The sequence below is a fragment of the Pygoscelis adeliae genome, unplaced genomic scaffold, assembly GCF_000699105.1.
Source record: "Pygoscelis adeliae isolate BGI_AS28 unplaced genomic scaffold, ASM69910v1 Scaffold108, whole genome shotgun sequence".
NCBI classification, from domain to species: Eukaryota; Metazoa; Chordata; class Aves; order Sphenisciformes; family Spheniscidae; genus Pygoscelis; species Pygoscelis adeliae.
The window spans coordinates 9095476-9119317 of record NW_008825498.1 but is presented as its reverse complement, the minus strand read 5'-3'; the positions used below and the strand labels follow the sequence as shown (position 1 = coordinate 9119317).

Sequence of the window (23842 nt, the reverse complement as noted above, 5' to 3'; positions counted from 1 at the left end):
AGATTGTGGGTGTAGGCACAAGACTGTACCTGCGTTGGACCCTGTTTTCAGCAAGCTGCTGCTTGCCAGGAAGTTCACGCTAGCTGACTCTGTGCATTCCACTGTGCGCATGCTCTTTGCCTGGTACAGTTCTGAGATAAAAACAAAAAACAACATTAGCTTTCACTATCTTTGCTGAGGTTTTAAACTATGTGTTTTAGCACAGTAGGTAAGAGTGCAGACACAGATATTAATAATGGCTGAGGTGGCTGTTGGTTAAGCTGCGACCGCATTGTGTTTCCAGATGCTTTGTCAGTGTCCTTCTCCAGTGGTTTGACTTTTCTTTACAATTTTTGTAACAACTGTGGACTACTTGAATAATATTTTAAATTAAGTGTAAGTTATATATAAATAGCTGAAGTCTTACTAGGTATTACAATAATTTCAAATTTAGTTTCACATGTTTGTTTTTAACAATAATATTAAAACAGGACACATTATGATTTTTATTTTCTTTCTTTTGAAATATTGATTCATGCAGATGCATGCGTCTGTTGTCTATGTTGTGATATTTCTATGGCTGTAGTGAAAGAGAGATGGTCAATGGATAAATGTGTCATGTCTTTGGACATCCTGAAATAGGGGGATTTTCCACCAGCTGCTGCTGGGAGAGGTGTGAGGCCAGACAGTAGCACTGATCTGGCAGCTGGAGAAGTGAGAATTGGAGAGGAACACAACATAATAGTCTGGTTCTTCATAAAACCTGGTAGTGCTTTCATTGACTTCTGCCTAAGGGAAGTAGGGAAGCCCGGTGTGATTGTATCCTTTCCTGTGGAGGAAGCCAAACGACTGCTGCTTTCTCTCACACCTGTCATTTCCTTGCTCGAAAGTAGAAGTTGCTCGAGAAAAATAATATGATGGAGCTGCACTAAAAAGTGATGGGTGATTGTGACCCCTGTAAGTCCAGTGCTGAAGCTAATGGAAGAGTCTTTGGCTTTTGTTAATTTACTTAGTCAAAAGAATTTAACTTTGAAGTTGGTTTTGGTATAAGCAAAAGATTGGACCAGATGGACCTCCAGAGGTCCCATAATTGCTCTGTGATTCGAAGTGCCCTAAGCTGTCCCATCCAACCTTTTGAAAATCCACACTGTGGCTGCTTGGTGGGTGGCTGTCAAGCTCACCCTGAGTCCTGAGCTTGCAAGGGCCCCGTTGCGGTGCCTGGCCGCGGCTCTGGGCTGCCCTGTTGTGCTTTTTTGGGTGTCCCAGCCTGCCACCTGCTCACTGCAGGACGTGGAACAGCAGAAGCTCACTCCAGTCCCTGGTTTTGCCCACTTCTGCCGCTGGCTTTAGCCCTACATTGACCAGTAGCACAAGAACCAACGTTACGTTCTTATATTGTGCGCATATGTGTATTTGGGTGGGAAAAAAACTAATTGGAGACTTGAAGTCATGCAGTCCATTGAGACTTCAAGAGACTCAACTGGAGACTTACAGAAAACATGCTGTACATCTGTAAAACCAGTGAATTAATGTTTTGCTTGCTGGAATTCCTAAAATGTTTAGACAAGTCAAAAATTAGATTTTTAAATATTTTTCCTTTAGTAGTCAGTACAAAACTTCAGTCATCGAATTTTATCATGGCTTTGTATTACTTAGTGATGTTTATGTACCAATGCCAACCTGTTACAAGCAACAAAGACAAAACTGGTTCTCTTGAAAAAAGACTGTAAACTAAAATTTGGCAAAGAAAAAATACTTTTTGGGATGTTTAAGAGCTGTTTTCTGTTAAAAAATCACAAACTTTCCTTCTTATTTTGAATGTTTTTGAAAAATTGAGTTTCTGAGCCATTTGATGTCTAGGCTTTAGAGACCTACTTCTCTGCCTGAACGTGTTCAGGATCTCTTTAAAATGTTTATCTATTGTCTCTGAAACCCTGAGCTAGTGGACCTGATGAGATGCTATCTCCATTTCCTCTATTTCCCTTGAAAAGGATATATTAAAACCCCCGGTTACAGCATCAAGTTGTGAAGCCCCATTTGCTTCTGGAACGGATAAAAAGAAGAAAATTAAACGAAATCTTTTGAAGATTTATCATTTGTTTTGGTTTGTTTTGTAGGTTTTTGTCAAGCAGGCAAGGATTTACGATTAGTATCTCTGTGCATGGAGCAAATTGATATCCCAGCAGGTTTCCTGTTAGTAGGAGCCAAATCTCCCAACCTTCCTGAGCACATTCTAGTCTGCGCTGTTGACAAGCGGTTTTTGCCAGATGATCATGGAAAAAATGCACTTTTAGGTAAGAGATTTTTTTTTTTTCTTCATGCCATAATAATTCAGAGAAAAAGGTCAGTTCAAAATTATCTAAAGTCATTTCAGCTAATGACCTTCTATTAGAAATATGTTGAGGACAGGCTTGTTTTTATTAAATTAAATCCATAGCTGAACCTGCCTTAAAAGCCCATTTTAAAACAAGTCCCCGATTCCACAATTAACCACAATCGAAGCTCGGCGATTTCTGTGTGGGCATAAGTCAATTGCAGCCCTGGCATTCTAAATGTGAACTATCCACATACTCTTTATCTCTACTGATGCTTACAGCATTTTCATTTAAGAAGAAATATGCTCATGCAACTGTAGAAGATGAGCTATCTATTTTTCTGTGGATTAGGGGACAAATTCTGCCCTTGGTTCCACCAGGGACATTGTTCTCAATAGGAGCTCTGAGGGCAGTTTGCCTCTCAAAATCTAATACATTGGGGGGGAAAAAAAATAAAACATTTACGTCATAATTGGTTACGTTTTTGAGCTTTAAAATTTTAATACAAGAATGCTTCTTGGTGATTGAAGACAGGCGTATGTGCACCTAGATTTCCTGCCTGGCTCACAGCTGGTACACCTTTTAACAGGCTAGTAAAAGTGATTTAATGTATTTTGTCTCCTTTAGCCTGTTTTGAGTTTACTCTCTCATTTCTCCCTCCAGTCATTGTGCTGCCTAGAATATACTCAGAAAGACCTTTCAACAAGGAAGAAATTACAATAAAGCATAAATACCCTGATTTAACCACACTGTCTAAATTCTGGTCCAGACTAGCAATATTTTGCATAACTATTGAAAACACCTCCTTTTTGTACTTATGAGCTTTAATGTTATTTCTCCCTTAAACCTATTTAATACGCTACTACACTGTAAACCTTTGGACCTGAGGCAGCAATCCCACTGGCCTGAGTTAGATGGGAGCTGTGGTATGATGTGCCCTTGCTGGGTATGGTTGGGGACGAGGGATCATGAGGTACTCTGGTGTATACTGCCATCCTCAGAGGAGCTGCTCCCCCACTGAGTGGGGGAAGTGTCAAGAGTTGATCAATAAGAACTATCTGATAGACAGACGGGTGGTGTTTAGTCTGATTAAATGTGGTACTACTTGTCTTTGTTGGTAAGCCTTCCTCCCCTCCTCCAGCTTTGTATCCATCTATCATCTCTGATATGATTTGTAATGCACCTAGTGACTCACAACTCTGCTCTGGCATTGCTGATGTTACATATTTAAATGCCTCTAGGCCTGTGTAGCTGGTACCTATGAGCAAAGAATTGACTCGGTAGCTCTGTGAGACCCTGATGACTGTTTCTGACAGCTACGGAGATGCACCAATAGTTCCTGTGGGTTGCAAGGGAGAAGGGAAGGACTGATTCAGTCCCAGGAGAAACAGGATGAAGAAATCTACTTCTTGGCATCCTCAGCAACATGAGGGTAAAAGATGATAGTGAGGCACAGTAAGGCTAAAGACAATGGCCTAATTAATAAGAGTTTTATGGAAGATGCATCTTGTCAAAAAGACTGAATATCTTTTTCATAAAACTATTAATTTGGCTGACTGGTAGGAACCAGTATTCCCCGAGGTGCTTGGCATTGTGGAAAATAATGATAGTAGTGAGGATGAGAAATTGGTTCTGTTACAGATTTTGAACTGATTAGTAAATGGAAAAAACAAAACCAAAGCATTTCTGTTAGGTACTACTCGGCCCAGCACTATCATAAATCATTATTGATGTTCTAGAAAGAATATAAAATATTTTTTCATTAAGGGTTGAAAGTGATTCAGAGATGAGTGGAGTGGCAAATAAGCCAGAGGAGTTTAATTGTTCAGCATTAGATAATAGAGGGCTTATTTAAACAAGGATTTTAAGGCAGGCCCGTTTCAGAACATGCCCTGTGCTTTGTTCTAGGAGATGTTAGACCACCGCCGTCTATGTGCAACATTGCCATTAACATAGTTGTGAATGGCGCTGGAAATAAGGGTGCATATAATCCTCAGTCTGGACCCTGTTCTCCAGACCTCAACTCAAAATTTCACCCCCTTCTGTGAAACCATGTTGGAAACGTTGCAGAAAAGCAGTCTTCTGTGGTTATTCCTAAATATGTTACTTTCATGAAAGGTTGTAGGTTTTTAAAAAACATCCTGAAGCACTCCTAACTTTTGCCATGACAATCTTGACATGAAATGATTGCTTTTAAGACCTTAATAAGCTGTAAGGTGCAGCTTACTTGGAAAATGCCTTGTATAAGGAGTCTCAGAGAAAATTCACTAGATATTAAAGTTAATTTTAGCCACATGAAGTTGTAGTGGCTACTATGGGTTAGCCACTGTTTTGAGAGGGAAGCACGCAGCTTGGATCCTATGTTTTTTAATGTAGAAATGTGGAAGTAAGATAGGCAACCCTCATAGAAATTTCCTAGCGTGGGATCATAGCTTCCCCCCTCCAAGTAGTTGTTCCTCTCTGCACTGTGTGGAGTGGAAAATTGGTGGTAGGATTTTGGCGTAAGTTAGTATGACCTAGAAAGATGGAAGAGTTTCAGAAAAGCTAAGACTAAGATCTGCCTGTATTTGGCTGCTTCCTGACACACGTGTGCTGAGCAGGGCATCTACAGAAGCTGGCTGAGGCCTCCAGTCGCTCTGAATTGGATGTGCAGGTAGGTTAAAATGGCCTTATTCCTAGCAGATAGCACAAGTCATTTAATCCGTGTGTATACCTTCTGCTTCATTCTTCCAGGATTTTCTGGGAATTGTATAGGCTGTGGAGAAAGAGGATTTCGATACTTCACAGAGTTTTCCAATCATATCAACCTGAAATTAACCACTCAGCCAAAGAAGCAGAAGCACTTAAAGTACTACCTAGTAAGAAGCTCCCAAGGTGTACTGTCAAAGGGACCCCTTATTTGCTGGAAAGGTAATTAAGATGCCTTAGGTGTTTTTTTTTTTTTAATATTAGTGTGATGTTGAATGAGAAATTGAAAGTTGCTGTTGGAAATATATGCATTCAGAAGTAACTGTGGAAGATTAATTTCTTTACCACTTGAAGGAAAAATTCCCCCCGATTTCAATGAAGTCTGGATTTTGCCAAAGAGATTTATTTAAGTCCTAATAGTTACAATGCAATCGTAAATGGTCTTCCTCCATCTCCCTATGCTTTCAGTGGGAGCCCTAAATCTGCCCTTCTTGCGATGTGCAGCCATCTTGGTAGAAGAAATAAGGTTGCTCAGTCTGCTCATTCTTTTCTGTGCCTGAAGCAAGATGACTCACAGCCAGGGTTCCAACATTAGCTTTCCACTGATACTCATCTTAGCAGGTGCAATTCAATCTGTCTAATGCCTGAGGATAGCTAGCACGCCATAAGATTAACAAAGTTCAGGTCACTGACTTTCAATACTCTGCCATTTACGGTGTGTTTTATGCTTGGGCTTACCCTCTACCGGAGCAGCCTGTGCAATATTGTTATGTGCTGAAGAGATGACATTTGTCACCCCAAGGCAAGGTAGCCATGGGGTCTGTTGTTGGAGGATGCAGGTTTTTGGAACTAGACCCATGCAAAGACTCAAGGAGAGAATGGTTTACCTACTTTCTATCTACTAAGTTGGTATATGTGCAGACTGCCTGTCTTCCTCAGCTGTGGTCTCACTCATTAAAGATAGAGTTTGATCTGGTGCCTGTTGCCGAAGAGGATGATGTGAGGAGAGAAGAAGCTCCACAGGACACGCATCTGAAGAGTCACATCCTCATGTGAATGGCAGCATGACACCAGAGAGAGATGGTTATCACCGAGCTGTATGAGTGATTATAGTACTGTATCAGTTAGTGGTTCAAAGGGATCCTGGCTTCAGCTGCTTTTCTCAGTTACAAGTATAATTAACTACTGCTTTAGAGAGGATGTGTTTTTCAGCAGCGTTTTTCACAAAAACTACAGAAAGATTTAACTTGGTAGTCTCTTTTTGAAGTTCCAAATACAGAAAAAGGAAACATTATTTTAATTTTGGAATCCTTTTTCTGAAACTCCTCCCGGATGTTCATGCAGTTGGGGTTGGTGTGTGTCCTGGTAAATGCTGTCAGGGGTAACACATGTGTGGAAGAGGCAGATAATGGAGTTGGTTTTGGTTATATGCTGGTTGCAAGTGCTTAGAGCACCCATTAAAGTTTAGAAGATCGACCAAGAATCGACCTCATGGGCATTATTTTGATAGGCTCTGTCCCCATATTGCTACCATCCATCTGGTAACCCTTCACTTTAAAGGTCTAATTAGAAGAAGAGAAATGCTTTTAAACACCCCCTTCTCTTCAAACAAAACCTGATTAGATCTCAATTTTAAAAATGGATTAATGTGTGATTTTTAAGGTGACTTTCTCTTCCCCCAACTCAGTTTTCATCCAGACAGACACTCACAGCACTGAGATCTCCCTGCAAGTTTGGTGGAGGCTTACTAAGAATCTGGGTTTCAGCACAATTACTCTTTTTAAAGGGCAACGTATGATGGTTTGTATAAAGGTTGTGCCACAGAAGTCGCTGAGTGTTTCCTGGGATGTGCCCGATACCTTCAGATCTCTTGGAAGCTGCGAACTGAGGGCTCTTGCCATTTTGCAGCATCTGGTCTGTATTTGCCTGGCCCTCTGAGTGGCCCCCAGGGAGGTTTTCTTAATTAGAAGACAAAGTTGACTAAACTGCGAGAGCCGTATTTTCGTTGAATGCTGCCATTTGCCGCTGTTTGTTGTACGTGCTGTATGTATGCTTTTAACATTTTGTCACCTTTCGCCACTGTGTTGCTGAACTTTCCTACTGGAAGGCAGGCCTTGTTAATATGTACTGTAGCTGCTTCGTTTGCAGAATGTAGAAGCAGGCAATCATCTGCTGCTAGCCTCTCTGCTAAACCAAATTCTTCGGTGTCACCGTCCACGACCCCAGAGGGTGGATCAGCTAATGGATACAAATCAGGGTTCACTCAGACAGGTAGGAGCTGAAAGTGCTATAAAGATTACCATTGGGGGTGGTAAGTTACCTCAGATATTGCTGGTTCAGGGATGCTGTAAACAACTGGGTATTTACCTCAAGCCGTGTATAGATTACAGCGGGGAGGATGCCTTTCAAAATTCGCTTTGTGAAAGATTAAGACCCAGGTGAGCCTGAAGGTTAGCTTAGTCCTCATAAGAATAGTCCATTAAAAAGTATTAAGAGATCTTTTGATTCATTTATTTGGTTCTGTGTCTCCCTGTGTTTGTTTCATTTAATTTTTTGTGGAACTCAAAAAAAACTTGAATTACACATTTATAGGGAGGTGTTTACTTAGTATATAGACTAGGTTATTTGTCTTGAAAAGGAAAATAATCTTCTTTTAGGGCTAAGGGGGTAGCTTTTATTTATTTGCTTGCTTATTTATTTATTTATTTAAAGTTTATTTCACACAAGGGTGTACTTAGAAAAGCAATTTCCCCATACACATACAGTGGTCTTGTGTTATATGAGCTAGCATGCATCTCATAACTGTTCCAGAAAGCTATTAATTACATACTTAAACAAGGAGAAACTATAAAAATCAAATGGACATTGGCTGACAAAGAAGCGGCTTCTTAATTTCATTTATTTATTGCAAGTAGCCAAGGTGCTTTTCTTTGAGCTTTTTTTCTCATTGCTTTATTGCAGCTTCATCTATGCTGTTATATGTTTTTGTGTCTGTTTGTGCTATTTCTTGAAAAATTAAAATCAGGAGAAAACTTTCTGTTAGTTATTGTAATTGGTTGATATGTATGTACCAGAACATATATTTCTCTGGAGGAGTATGAAATGCAGATAAAAAAACAGGATTGTTAAAATACTTCTTCCACTTACAAAGTATGTTAAAAAGGAATAACAAATAAAAGCTGAACATACGCATTCTTATGAAATTGTAATCACTGATCAGTATGGTCAGTCAGAGACACTTTCCCCAGGTGGTCACCCCTGTCTCTGTTTAGGAAGCTGTATGCTTTAGGCTTTGGTGAAAATGAAATGAGAGTGTTGTTTAAACATCTACATTTCATTGCATGATCCATTGGCTTCCAGATCCTGGCATGAGAACCGTGCAGATGCATGAGAACCTATTTATTTGAAACAACAAGTGGTCCAATATTTACACAGCTTTGTCTTCTATTGTACCTGCCAAGTTAATAGATACACCTTTTATGTACTGCTTTCTCCTTATCACTCAGTGCGATTTTCAGTCTGCTTGGTGTTTCTGTGTGTCACTGTTTGTACTCTTAGGTCACAGTTGTCAAAACCTTTTCATCTCATTCTACTGTTATCTTCTAGTGAAGATAATGCCACATGCATACATATGAATCCCCTGTGACCGGGAGAAGGGGGGAGGGCCCCTTTTTTTGGTGGCGTGAATTCTGACATGTGTCGCCTATGATGGAGGTCTGACTTTTTCTCTCCTAGGCTCTGCATAGCTGTACTTTGAGTTGAATTCTCCGTTGTTTTAAAATGGGAGTACATATTAGCAAGTTGCTTTCTGAAATTGTTTTCAGTGTATTGTCAACTCATACCCATTTTTTCCTGTCTAAAGTTGTGTAAATATTTCTGTTTTCTGTTTCTCAAAGTTCTAGAAGATACCTGTAGGTAGACAGTTATGGGCACACACAGGGTACTGCACTGAAATGGTAGTTTTGTGGTAGAAATTAGAATACAAGGGAATTTTGAAATACCATAGTTAAAGCTGACATTACGGTGTGGCCATGACATTGCAGTCAGGTGTTGGGTCCCCCTTTCAAAACAGAGTGGGAAGATGCAGTTCCGTTGCAGAGGAGAGGTGACTGGCAATGCAAAAATGGCTGAAACCTTGAACAGAATCAAAAATTGAGTTTTAGGCAGACACACAAGAGAGAAAACTTCAATTCAGGTGTTAAAAGGGTGTTAAGCAACTAGAAACAGGGTTTTACAATAGAAAGATGAACAATTTTAATAACTGGTAGTACTACAAGTTCTGCTTAAGTACCAGTGTGATGTTTAAACATGTACCAGCCACACTTGCATTCATAGATAAAATTTCAAGAAAATATATTAGAACTAGAGAGAAGGAAAAAAAACCCTAAAGCTTCTGGACAGCTTACTTTGAGGAAAGCTTTAACACTACATATTTGCTACATCATATTTTATGAGACACCAGTGTTTTTTTCCTCCAAAGCCCCTGACCTGGTGGTCTATTTTGTTAGCCATTCAGCATATTTCCTGTGAAGGTGACAAGGTTTTCTGGTGGAGCAGCAGCAGCAGAGGCTTCTGTGTTCGTTCCCCATCCCAGTTACTCCATCTGGCAAAGCAGACTCTCCTCCCCACCCTCCTCCACCAAATGGTGTGTGGCCTGAGTGTGAATGTATTTGGCAGATCAAGTTGGTCTTTGCCTTCTGTTTTCTTTCCCTGGCTGTTTTGTTAGGACATCTGTAGGTGAACTTAGCCTACTTTGCCTACTTGTTGCAAACTACTTTCTGGACAAACGCTGAGTTAATATTCTTTCACCCCAGTTACAAGAATTTGGATTTGTCAGTGTATCAGCATCAGAATGTCAAATTTTTCTTGGAAGTAAATTGCAGATATTAAATGCCTGATGTTAAAGTAGGGGCCTACATGCTGAGAGGTTTGGAATCAGTTCTGATTTACAGTTTTATACTGGGCAGGTATTAGAATTTGTTTGTTATTCAGTTTATCCATCTATAAAATAGGGCTAATATTTTTCAGCCTTGGTAAAGTGCTCTAAGGAGTTGCTGTTTGTTAATTCATGCAGAGTTTGGGCTCAGATACTCTTCATTTCTTACCCAGACTTATAAATGGACATACACTTTTCATAGCCTTATAGACAGTAGTGCTGCAAGGAGAGTATGTATTTGACATTTTTTTCTGCCCTAAATCAAGCTCAGCTGTGTCTGACAGAGGTTTGATAACTTGTTCTTGAAAATCTCAGGTGACGGAGATTCCACAACCTTTTCGGGCAACTTATTCCAGTGCTTATTGCCTATGCTTGCTGGGGGCAAATCATGTAAGCTCTTTGCCTTAGCTTTCTCATCTGTAACATGGGATAGCTGTGTTTACTTGCCTATCCCACAGGGGTATTTTAAGGAGCAATGAGATAGCCCTTTCTACAGTTAAAATATGTTTCGAGTGTATGTTCATACAAAATATTGTGAAAGAGATCAATGAGTAGATTATGAGATTCTATAGAAATGCCCAGTTAAATGTTTGTTACAACTAAAGGATACCAATGCACGATGACTTTTTAGGCGTGTAAAAAAATTGTTTGCATTATATGCAGAGATGAGTCCAGATAAATGTATGAGACTGATCATGTGTATATAATACAAATTACATATGCACATACATACATATAATTTTTAATCATTACTTAATTAAACAACTTCTTTTCTCAGATTCTTCAGTATTCAGTCCAGCAAAATCGTCTTCTGCTGTTAACTTAAGTGGAACTCAAGACCCGTCCCGGAACAAGAACGTTGTGAAACCTCTGGCTCTGTCAGTACAGCTCGTAGGAAAGGCATTTGCTGCAGGTACAGCTTTGCTTTCCAGGATAGCTGGGAGACAAGGGAATTATCCGCTTAACAGCCAAGAAATAAGGGAGTCATCTTTTTGGTGGAAAAAGGAAAGGAAAACATTCAATACACTAGCATTCTCCAAAACTCTCATATTCTTGCAGTCCTCTGCACAGAAAATTTCCATGGCCATTACTATCCCCAAACTGAGCCACACCTTGGCTTTCAGATTTGACATTCTGGTAAAAGTGCATGTCATATCCCTCTTTCCACTTCCTGAGATATCTAAGAGAGCATAACAGTCACCTTTTGATATGACTGATTCTTGCCTCAGTAACTGAGAGCTGTGTGTTGTTCTGCATTTGTAACAGGTATAGTTCTTCCAGATACATTAAGTGGAATTTAGTCTCATTTAAAGGAGTTCTAATATCTGTACTGTTTTAATTATTTATTTCTGGTTTGTGTGTTTAATAAATTAGAACCCTCAACTGCGTCCTCTAAATCCCTCACTGGTACTCTGTTGTGATATTCCTATTGTTTATTGCTTTAGCTGGTTAGTCCTTTAAGCAATGAAAAAAAATTATCACACTTATTCAAGCATGCTTCCCTGTAATAAGAAAAAATATAGATTTATTTGGTTTATAAATGCACATGAACATTACATTTTATAAATGATGTATTATATCTGCTATTTTATACAATATATATTGTTATATATAATATTATGTTGTATCTAATGAATCATTAAGAGTTCTTTGTGTAAAATACCCTTTTCCCCTTCCATACTTGTGTAAGAAAGAGAATTTATTATGCACTGAAATTACTTCCCACCATTTCAACCACTTCTGTAACTGACCCATGTCCGCTGTATCTGTCCATACCAAATTGTTGACTCAGAGTACAAATGGGGAGCTTACAATGGGCAAGTGATATTATTCAAATTTTGCTGATTGGCAGCCTGAGAATCTTGTGCCTGAATTTATTTGGATGACTATGGCTGGAGAGTCCCACGTTACCTTGTTTCAAGCCAAATACCCACATCTCAAACTCCTTCTGTTGCAGCTGACATCAGCAAGCTGCTGCACCATCTCCTGCTGTTGCTCCTGGAATACGTTCCTGAGAGCAAAATCCTTGTGGAGCTGGCAGATATGGCAAGGAGCTGTAGTCCCCACTGGGCTCCATGTCTGCTCTATGCAGTTTATGCTATTTTTCTTTTTCTTCTGCAAAAATCAGGGTCTGAAAAAGAATAAGAAGCATGAGGATAACTTCTTGTGATCCTCTGTTGTAGTTTCATTTCGTGATCTGGATATAGTGGGTCCTGGCAGGGTGTCAGACCTGCTGGGACTGGAGAATTGTCTTAGGCAGAGGTAGCAAAATTAAGCATAGTTTGCCTCAGTAATCCTCAGAGTATGTATACTTTACAGCAAACTGTCCTGTCTTCTCTGCCCAGTCTCCCTTGCTAAAGCTTTAGATTAGAGCCCTGTAGTGAATTACTGTGTATGGCACATGGACAACTGGCAGAAAAATATATAGGTGCACCAGAGAGGCTTAGAAATCTTTACAAACTGAATTCATTATGTGCATGTTTTTAGATTTTCAGTGTCTAAAGAAATGTGTTGCAAACTTCCCAATATTTTTTTTGTGTGTGTAATTTTCTATTTTATTTTAGTGGGGTTTGTTTTGGATTTTTTTCTTCCACCCATCCTCCCCACCCTGAAATCTGGAGGCCCCGTTTCAATGTTAGGATTTTGCAGCCTGTGCCCCAGATTATTCTCTGCCAAGTACACTTCGTGCTTCCCTGGAGTATGTGTCTTTCAGTCACGCATCTTCCCCTGTTCTTTGTGTCTGCATGCCGCCGTATTATTTTGTTTGTTTGTTTTCAAGATTGTCTCAAGCCATACACTCTGTATTTTATTATACTCAGCTCCTCTTTCACTGCGTGCCACTGATGTTGCTAATGGAAACGCTAATGGAGGAAGAAATAATGTATTGAGTTCTACAGTCTCTCGGCCAATGCCTCACTCGACATCTCCAAGCCCTGGCTGTGCAGCTGGAGACCAAGGTAAAGAAAACCTCTCTGTTCTTTTATTTTAAGCTGCTCTGGCTGTTGAGCCTGTAATTCATGATTTTGTTCTTCTTCCCATTATTGCTGTTTCTGCAATTCAGTCTTTACAGATCCATTTGGTTTTTGGCATGACCATTAATGATAATGCTGTACTTTTTAACACAGGTAACATTTTTCACATCATAGTCTGGCTTTGTGTAAATCTAGGTGTAAACCTCTGATGCTCTGTGGTGTGATACCAGCTCAACACCAATGTGAAATGGAAATGTGGGCTGGAATCTGGTCATTTGGGAGGATGGGGATCAGAGTTAGTTTTTGCTTTCCTTCTCAGCATCAATGTCCAGTTCTGGACCACCAAAGAAACGTCACCGGGGATGGTCTCCTGGGTCCCCAGTCCCTCCTCCTGGCTTAGCGGTACCTGTTCCTACAATTCGGCCTTCGGCAAGAACAGGTAAAACTTGAATCATACAGATTTCATTTGTAAAAAGCTGTACTCAGCCACACCAATAGCCCTGTGCTGCTTCTCTTAAGCGTTGCACAGAAAACATGACTAAGCTTGTTGAAGTAGTTAAGGACACCATGGAGAGTTTCTCAGATGCCCCAGAAAAACACACGATTGCCTGGTTCTTGTCGCCATAATCTAAGATGGGACAATGGGAAAGTTAAATTATTGGAGGAGAGAGAGGAAGGGAAGAGGAGAGTAATATTAATAAGGATCCAAAGCTATCTAAGTCCCCCAAATGTAACTCAGTTCTAAAATTGTGCAGGTGTGTGGATATATGAACATATTTGAAGGATTTCCATTAACCTTCACCTTGAATGTTGTGTCTCAGTCTGGTGTGGCATGCTACAGAAACAGTACACTCAGTTCCTGAACAGGAAAAAGGGCTTTATATAATTTTGGCCTGACAAAGGACGCTGATGTCCACTAGGTCATCTTCAGTTACGAGCATGAAGTTTGTGAGACCAACTGTCTGTTGTGCATGGAAAAGCTATAAGAGGGATATGTAACATCATGATATGAAACAGGATTAAATACGAGTATGTATGAATACTCATCAATATCCATGTAGGTACCTCTTTAAACATAGCTATCAACAAAACTGTTCACTATTTAAGCACTTTTCGGTTGTGGGATTCAGAATACTTTGTAAAGGGGAATAAACAATTACTTATTCCTGTCTCTATAGAGTGGGAGAATAAATATACAAGGAAGAAAAAAAAATTGTCAACATGCACAATATATTTTTCACTCTGCTTTGGAGGGCTTGATTTTGAGATATTTTGGAATTATTTTCAGAGACACTCATCATGGGAAGGGTTATATGGTAGTGCAGGCCTGCCTACTTGAGCAGCTCAAATCAGTCGCAGCTTTTGTAGATTTCTAGCTTCAGAGACCTGCTGAAGATATGTGATATAAGGCAATCTCCTCCCTTTTGTTGAGTTTGTCTCCACAAATCCACTACCTCTGCTGTGTACTCCATTTTCCATGAGTCTTTCGTAGTGTTTTTTTCTATTGGATAAACAATTCCACTGCTAAAACATATGCATGCATGCATTCATTCGTGCTGCCTATGATGCTTTTCTGTTGATGGCATTGTTTGAAAAATCTGTTACAAACCACCAAATGAAGCCTGAGAAACTTCTGAAACAGACCTCACGCTGAAACCTCATTACAGATTACAAAATTCTTGCACTTCGTTTCTTTTTACTTGTGAAAGCTGCTTTTGCTCTTTCATGAGTGAAGCCTAATTTTTATCCTTGTAGCAACTGACTAAGGAGAACTTTGAGATTTTGGCCTGTATTTGTTTTTGTTATCTACATATATTCTATGTCAGAAGTCAGAGCAGTCTCTTCCCTTGTACTGAGAGGCAGTATTGAGAGGTAGCCTCCATCTTAGAGGTGGCCTTTTGGCTTAGTACTTGGCTTTGTTTGAAGATGCATATTCAAACCTGTGTTTTCCTCTCTCACTCCCACCAACAATACAGTGGTCAGAAAAAGTTTTATTTTAGGGGTGGGGCTACAGGAGGATATAGGCTCTTAATTTAAATTACTTAAAACTATAGCAGGAAATGCAGAGACCTTTTGAATTTTATTACAGTTAGTGATCTGCAGTAATTTTTTTTATTTGTTCATACGGCCAAATCACAGTATGAGCCTTTTAGTAATGGAAGCTTCTCTTTTCTTTATTTTATAGAGCCTCTTTTGTCAGTCCCAGTTCCTCAATCCATGTTAACTGGAATTTTACAGCCTCAACCCATCCCAGCAGGGGAGACTGTAATAGTTCCTGAAAACCTGCTGAATAACTCGGGAGTCAGACCAGTGATTCTGATAGGTAAGTCTTACACTGGGGAGTCAAATGCTGCATTTTGAATAAATGCATGCTCCCCAAGGAGTAAAGGGGTTTTTGATTTCTTTTTGTTGGTTCTGGCATTCAATACAACACGAAGTCAGTTTGTCATGGATAGTTTGCTTTAGTTGCTCAGCACTTAAAATTGGAAGTTAAGCGATTTCTGGAGAGCCTGATTTGCAAATGAGTCACAACTAGGTCAAATTTATACAAAACCTCTGGCCAAATTGAAGTTTTGTACAAATAAGATTTTTGTAAAATCCAAGAATAGAAGTATTTCCATGCAATGAAAATAGCTTTCCAGTGTAAACAACTTACAAAACAAGCAAATATTTCCTGCAGCATTTATACTCCAGATCTTGATGCCCAGGGGATTCTGCATGAGAACCAGAAAATTTATTTGAACTGACTAACCAGAAGTGAATCACAATAACCTTTTGTCTTTTGTAGTCCATACTTCTTGTAAGCAACTGAGATAACAGATCAGGCTTTTAAAATCCATTAGCTGTATAAAGTACGTTGTTAACCCTTAGAAAGACATTGCTTTTACTTTAAAAGCATGACTCATAATGCGAATATCCCTTTCAAGCTGAGCTACTTGGGCATGCTATATAGCAAAGATGGGTCGGCTAGTACTGCCAAAATTTTTTTGGCTCTTTAAATCTCTTTTCAGTCCAGCATGATACAGATGGTTTTATAAAGTAGCTTCAGTGTTAACAGAACATGCCTGTGAATACAATCCATGGAATAGTTTATCATTCCTGAAGAAATGGAGAAGTTCTCCAAGTCCTCACTTGCACAGATAATCCTAATACACACAATTCCCAGAGAATTAACAAGGCCGTGTACTAGTAAAACCATCAAGGATAGGGTTACACTTCTTCTGGTTTGTTTTGCTTAGTGCTGTTTTCTAGAAGCCTATTCTAAAGCTCTAACGTGGTGCTCTAACGGTTTTCAGAGAAACACTTCCTTATTAAAGATGAGGGTGCCTACAGTCATCAGCTTAAGTGCAAATTGAATGCGGCCCTTAGGCTCTTGGAGAGTTGCCAGTTAAGTCCTCAGTTAGGCTAAATGTTAGTGGTCCTGAGAAACAGCGTCCTATTAATAGTACAGAACCAGATGTACCCAAATAGAAGGGTTTGGCAAAATCTGTGTGGAAATTTTTTTGAAATGAAAAGTTTCTCAAGGAGAAGAGGAGTTAGCCTGTGCTCATGTGCTTTACCTTACAGAACAGCATGTTTAGTTGTTGATGTTTATTTACCCTGTTTATGAAAACAGAATGGAAATGTGGCAAAAAAGTGAAATCAATCACAGCAATACCACAGTGGCTGAATCAATGCTAATGTGACTTACGCTGCTTTTATAATGTTAAGATCAATGTACTTTTGCTTCCATTGATTTTTCTTTTTTGTACACTATATTATGGAGAATCTGTATTTAAAGGTCAGGGTAAGACCTAACCAGATAATATTCTCATTTGTATTTGGATAACAATAATTATTATCCTGCCGGTATGCAGTTATTATTAGTTTTTGCAAATGTATGTAATCAGTTGTTGTAAAATACAGCAAAGGATCACTGGCCTATCTCATTTATTTTGTAAGCAATTATAACACCAAGAACAGTCACTGATGCAGTATACTTTGCAAGATAACATTAAGGAGAAGTTTGGAAATGTATACATTGTGCAACATTTCATGTAGTGGTGTATTTTGTGAATTTCTGGGGTTTTTTTTGTTTCTTTTATCAAAGGTTATGGCACTTTACCTTATTTCTATGGAAATGTCGGTGATATTGTTGTAAGTCCCTTGCTGGTGAATTGCTACAAGATTCCACAGCTGGAAAACAAGGATTTGGATCTCTTGGGTTTGACCAGCAGTCAGCTGCTAAGTGTGGAGAACATGATACTTTTAACTATTCAGTATCTTGTCCAACTAGGTAAGCAATTTGTCATAAGCACTTGTGTTTATTTGAGACTGTCCTTTTTTCTCCCCACCCTCTTTATGTCTGTTTCAGAGCCAATTTTCTGGCTATTTTTGTGCCTGGAAGAGGTAAGTGGCTCCATCTAGTGTGTGTGACTTCGCTACTTTGTTCATCAGACTGAAGAAGTGAAGTGAATTTAAAGGCTGATACTGCTGCTGCTCTCCATATGGGGATTGACCAGGTCACCTTTGTGAAAATGGATTTGCAATGCAGATAACTCATTTGCTTAGGGTATCAAACCATCAGTTATCACAGCTCTTTCTAAGGACACTCAGTCTGTTTTATTCAGTTTTGTGACAAATGCTGGCAGATGTGTGATGGTCATCATTGTTTTGGTGACAGCACCGTTTACATGAAAACCACATTTGTTAGTCAGACTAAGGCAAGTGATTCAGTGAATATCTCATTCTTGTAAATGTTTTTGAAATGGACTCTTTGCAAGTTTGAGAGCAAACCAGCAAACCACATTTTCTTTCTCTTATTGCAGGTCCAGACATTTTTCCCTACCTTAGAGTAAAAAGCAGCAGTGTTAACAGTAAGGTTTTAGAAGCTAAAGAATAATGCAGGGTAGTGTTGGGAAACTTCTCACAGCAGTCTCAGTCTAGATGCTGCTTATCATAGAGGAATGTGAAATGACTTTTGTGAAGAGCACATTTGTTAGTCAGACTAAGGCAAGTGATTCAGTGAATATCTCATTCTTGTAAATGTTTTTGAAATGAACTCTTTGCAAGTTTGAGAGCAAACCAGCAAACCACATTTTCTTTCTCTTTATTGCAGGTCCAGACATTTTTCCCTACCTTAGAGTAAAAAGCAGCAGTGTTAACAGTAAGGTTTTAAAAGCTAAAGAATAATGCAGGGTAGCGTTGGGAAACTTCTCACAGCAGTCTCAGTCTAGATGCTGCTTATCATAGAGGAATGTGAAATGACTTTTGTGAAGAGCACACTGCTTTTCCTATACTGGGTTTCCACTAGGGCATCTGTAATACATAATGGTATGAAATGTGCAAACATTTCAAAAGAAGCACAACTGGTGATAACCCTATAATTTGGGGAGCAAATGTGCTCTGTGCAGGTTTCACCCATGGGTTCTTACGCTTTGCTCTTCTCCCTTGATGCGGTACTGTTACAGACAGGAAGGAGGCCATCTTCTGTGTTGTAATACTCTCTAAGTGACCTGTTTGCTTTATTTATCATTCTCTGCCCCAGTAGCCTATTGGATGCCATGTTAGAACTGACAGAGGGTTTCTTTATTTTTTACAGGCTGAATGTTTTTCTGTTGCCCTTCTCTCGGTGTCATAAATGTGTTATTTGAGGTTTTCATCTTCATTGGAAAGTTTGTAGAGTCTGCATGTTAAAACCAGCTGCTTCACACAGTTCTGGATTGATAGAGGCAGCTTGCGAATTTCCTTCAGAGGAACATATAGCCAGCTGATACAGCATTTCCAATTAAAAGTAAACTATTTATTGAAACTTACCGAATCAGTGAACCACACTCCATGAGCAAATCCAACCTTAGATGGATGCAGCAACTAGAGGAGACTTCATGCAAAGCTTCTGGAGCTGAGTCTAGCGAGCACTGTGCCTTCAGCATAAAGCAGTTCCCTTATTAGCAGGTGTTTAGTTTGGCTTTTGTTCTTAGCTGTGCAAAGCCGAATAGTTTTCCATTTGGCCTTATGTGGAGATGGGCGCCAGCATTGTAAGATTAAAGAGCCTAATGAGGAGAAAAGTAAAAACATTCTGCAGAGCATGGGGATCAAAACATGTTGCTGGTTGGAATATTGCTACAAACTTAAAACTGTTGGAATTGTGACAGTTGCGCTGAACTGTAGGCTTTATCCCATTTTGTAAAATCAAGGCAGATTAAAGATGATTGGAGGGCAGCCAGCTTCAAAAGCTTTTGACGAGGAGAAGAGGCAAATACACACATAAATTAACAGTTTATTCATGTGAACCTCTTTTTTTCTTGAGAAAGTAGGACTAAAAAGTTATTCTTTTTTCCAGAGTATGTTGCGAAAGAGTAAGATAAAGGCAAAGATAAAAAAGCAGACAGAAGAATGAAATAGATACGGAGTCTTGCCTGATTTTTTCAGATCTCACTACTTGTACAAAATAAGTTTGCAGATGACTGTGATCGCAGATCATAAGAACGTTATTTATGAAAGTGCTCCTTTTTTGAAAAAAGATATATCTGAGAATTCCTTTCAGTTTTCCTGTAAGATTATGACAACATTATTAATTGTAGGATAATGCTGTTGTGTTTTCAGAAATCAGCTGAGCAATCTCACAATGGTATTACAAATCAAAGCAAACAAAATAAGTGCATTTCTGACGCTTTCATTTTAAACCTACTCTGAAGACTATACACAGTTAAAGCTGTGATTGTGAGCCATAGTATCGCTATAAATAAATTCCACTGACTGTGATAAAGGAACAAGTAAAAAAAGATCAAGAGGTGTGTTTGATTTCAGTGTTTTTTTACAGTCTGTCTCCTGTACTTATTCAGATTTCACATTTGTTATCTTTGGCAGCATTCCTAGTGAAGTATACTCAAGCTTTGTTTTTTTACCTCGAAATGCCCGTATTTGCAGTATGGGTTACATTCTATCATTTGTAATCGTCTGCTTTTTACTGTTGCACTACCGTTTCTACAAACACAATCTCATCCTGCCCAGTGCTAAGGTCCGCGTTTTGGTTTTTCAGCTGGAGGAGATTTCTGGACCTTCTGTTAACTACCTGTTTAGAATTATAAAATCATTCTCCCTTCTCTCTTGTTGTGGTACGTCTGAATTGCTTGGTCTATGTGTATGCTGTGACACCCAGAGGTGTTTTGTAGCTTCAATATCTGAATGCACATCCAGACTCAAGGCAGGAACAAGCCTCTGTCTTCAGCGGAAGGGATATTCAGACCCTCAAAGCAAGAGGTTATTCTAGCAAGTCGCCTGGTCTTAGATGGTTGAGGAGTAGTTCTCTCTGGGATGCACCGTGAAGTGTGTCTACTGAGAAATGGATGGCATTTGAATATGTTGTCTTAAACAGTAGGTGCTTTTGGAAGCATAACTATGTTAATAAGGTCTTTCAGATATTAATATTTTATGGTGTTATTTGTTTTGCAGTTTTGTTTTCTGAAGTCAGGATAATCCTTTGCGTACTCATTTCTGTAGAGAAGCTTCCAAATATTCCCTTTTAACCTTGAGAGATTCCTGTATATGCATTTATGAAACTGTTCACAATCAAAATCAGTATCTATCATTTTGTCTTCCATCTCATCTGATGTTAGTTCCATTATTTTTCTGGATAGTTGTGGAGAAAGACTGCCATGAGCCAAGTGTGGTATTAAACACTTCACTAATTTAAAAATGCTTCCTTATCAGTGGCTTTCTGATAACTATCTTTTAAAGTTTTTCTCTTGTAAATCATCTAATGAAATTCTGTGTGTTCTCATACAGAAGTTTTTCCATTTGTACAATTATTTTCATTTTCTTGGATTCATGATGACCCCTGTGTCTATAGCCTCTCTCTTAAGTAACCTTCCTCAATCAGCAAAAGCTTGCTTTTATTTCTTGTAGTGTATAACATCTTTTTTGTTGTGGTTGATATATTGTAGATAGACTTAATTTCTGTAGAAGAAGATTTACTACTCTGTCAATAAATGTCTATTTTTCTGTTTAGAGACCTTCAAAGACCTAGAATGCGTGATGCTTTCTTAGAAGGGAAAAGAAAATATATTTCCAAAAAAGAGAACTATAAAGAGAGAATTATGCCCATTCTGTGTTAAATTAGACTCATCAGAACTTTCTGGTTTGCATCAAAAATGAAAACAGCCTTGCATTTACAAGTCTATAGTTGTCCTATCACCGTATGGTAATTGGACGGTGACACTCTCCATATGTTACTTCTCAAAAAGGCAAAATGACAACAGGCGGCAGTTTTTACAGATTCTGTACTATAGGTTATTTACCCGCTCCCTGCCCTGCTTCTCACACAACCTTTCTGTTTCCTTTTTTTCACTGCCCTTTTTGCTTGTTGTCTTTGGCCCTGAGAGAAAACATAAAACCAAAACCAGCATTTCACATATCTCCGATATTTAAGCCCCCACTTCTTGTCATAGAAAAGCAAGCTGCTGAAGCGTGAAGCTGTCTCCTTTGGCACTGACATGAGATCTTGGAAATTTAAGCTATGGTTACTTTTTACTCTGCGTTCATGAATATTTTTATGTGTTCCTGACTATCTTTGACAATGAGACAAATCTTACTGAGCAGATTGTTAATTGAAGCTGAGCTGGGGGACTGATGCTAAGATAGGATAGCTTATATTTCTATTTTCCAATTCAAGTTCGCAATACAGTTTACAAAGTCTGGGGAATGTAGGTCTAAAGTTGCATATACCTCTTTACTTTAGAAGCTTTGCTAAATTAATCTAACTTAACTAAAGTAAGAGAAGAGGTTAAACATGTTCATTTACATCCGTGCTTAGTTTACTAGTATGCATGATGAGAAAAAGCAAAACAAAGACCACTTGACAGGCTTTGTCATACTGCATGGCTGCGATTAGACCACGAAGATAAGCATTAGGGTTTTCTGCTGTGAAAACATATGGAGGCTACATGAATAATCCTTCTGTTCCAGGCAAAAGGCACATATTTTCCCACTCCCTTGTTTGTCCCACCCGTTTCTGAAGGTAGAAAAGCTAAGAGTGAGATGGAATACCTCATTGTTTAAAAAAAAAAAAGGGAGATGGTGGAAGAGAGAGCCTTCTAATATGAAAAAACATGAATAAGCCACGTGGGTAGATATCCGCTGAGTAGCGAATGGGTTTTGTAAATGTAAAAAATATGGTGAAGGAGCTTGTCAGATCAAGACAGACGCGTGATTATTCCTGGTTCAATAACATTTTGGTACGAGATACTGTTCTTCTGTTTGTTTGTTTTCAATGTAGGTCCTGACCAGATACCCCTGAGGGAAGAATTTGAGCAGATCATGTTGAAAGCTATGCAGGAGTTCACTCTGAGAGAGCGATCCTTGCAAATAAGCGCACAGTGTATCTCTGTGTCACCAGGTCAACTCCCTTGGCTTGCTAGGTTAATTGCTAGTGTGTCCCGGGACCTCGTGCATGTGGTTGTTACCCAGAATTCGCTGGCAGAGGGCATCTCGGAGACCTTGAGGTCTCTCAATGAAATGAAACATCAGCAAAAGCTACCAGATTATGTAGTTGCCATTTGTGCATCAAAGATAAGAGGAAATGAATTCTGCGTAGTAGTTCTAGGTGAGTATATTTGCAGTACGCTTCGAATACCAATGCAATTTTGCTGAATTAATTTTCTTGAGTCGTTGTTCCAGCTTTTAAATCCCTTTTGTTCTTTTTATTCTCCTTTGTATTGTTACACTGCAATGTCATAGTTTACTATTCCTCCATCAAGACTTGGAGTACTGATGTCCATGAGGATCTAGAAAAACAGCTGTATGCTAGTCATTGCTACTCCTTGAGAGGCCTGAGGCTTTATTGTTTGTGTGGCTACCTTACAAAATATCTTGAAGCGACCCAGTGACAAAATAGTCAGTTTGTCTTTCTCTTTTTTGTGTAACAGCTGTGCTATTTCGCATGGCAATACTGGATTGACCACAGTCTTCTGCAGACCACTGTAAAACAGAACATGCTTTTTATCCTTTTTACCATGTTGATTTTCAAATTCCGCATTGGTGACTGGCTGTGATGTTTGTGTGTGCATGAGTGTCTGTGGGTGGAAGTGAATTTTGACTAGTCATCTTTCCTTTGTAGGCAGATAAATCAGTAATGTCATACTTTTTACTTTTTTTCACACTAGGGATAATTACTTTTTCATATTTACCCAGAATCCTCCATTCCATCTAAGGTACAAATACTTATTTTGCATATCATTTGTCGCCCAAGTGTGCAAAACTATGCACAACAGCTTGCAAAGGATGTGCTAAACCGGTATAACTAATTCTCCCATCACTAGCGAAATAGACTTGAGACTGCTCTCCCAGTCAACTGGGTAAAGGCAGTGGAGATCCATGACTGAAGATCAGTGTGCCACACACTTCTAGGATGAAAAGGTTGTGTTGATAGTACACTGTATTAAAGTTTGCTCTCACTTTTTTCCCCCTCTTCTCCAGGTCAGTATCAATCTAGGGCACTTGCAGAAAGCATGCTTACCACCAGTGAATTTTTAAAAGAAATCAGTTACGAGCTCATCACAGGGAAAGTTAGTTTCCTGGCATCGCATTTCAAAAATACATCTTTAGGTAAGTGATCCTAAGAAACAGAAGTTCTAGCCAAGACAGTCTTTTCTTTAGGGTTGGTGTGTCTCCTGTTCAGCAGTTAAAGCACACTTGAATACAGCTCTCCCCTCTCCACCGAGAGGCATTCTTCTTTCCTTCTCTCCATTCACTGTGTGTAAGGGGTGCTCGTCTCCTTCACCCGTGCAGTGCGAGTCACTCATCCTGTGGCAAAACATTTTTAACACTTTATACTGCTGAATGTGACGGCAGAGCACCCGTAAGTGCATGAGTCTTTTCTTGTTTGCGCTTTTAGCACAGGTTTTAGAGGTTGTTTTGTAGTGCATGTTTCTTTGTAATCATCAGATGTCACTGCTAGCTGTAAAGGTACAGAG

At 39.2% G+C, this 23842-nt stretch overlaps 1 protein-coding gene across 1 annotated transcript in view; it reads left to right on the top strand.

Moving 5' to 3' along the window:
• GREB1L (growth regulation by estrogen in breast cancer-like) overlaps positions 1-23842 on the top strand; it is an 80794-nt gene that overhangs the window by 22696 nt on the left and 34256 nt on the right. Inside the window, exons 4-13 of the mRNA XM_009331450.1 lie at positions 2097-2273; positions 5028-5204; positions 7131-7253; positions 10697-10831; positions 12738-12875; positions 13210-13329; positions 15076-15213; positions 16981-17166; positions 22147-22473; positions 23346-23474. Of these exons, the coding sequence (XP_009329725.1) occupies positions 2097-2273; positions 5028-5204; positions 7131-7253; positions 10697-10831; positions 12738-12875; positions 13210-13329; positions 15076-15213; positions 16981-17166; positions 22147-22473; positions 23346-23474 (1650 nt within the window). The remainder of the gene's footprint in view (positions 1-2096; positions 2274-5027; positions 5205-7130; positions 7254-10696; positions 10832-12737; positions 12876-13209; positions 13330-15075; positions 15214-16980; positions 17167-22146; positions 22474-23345; positions 23475-23842) is intronic.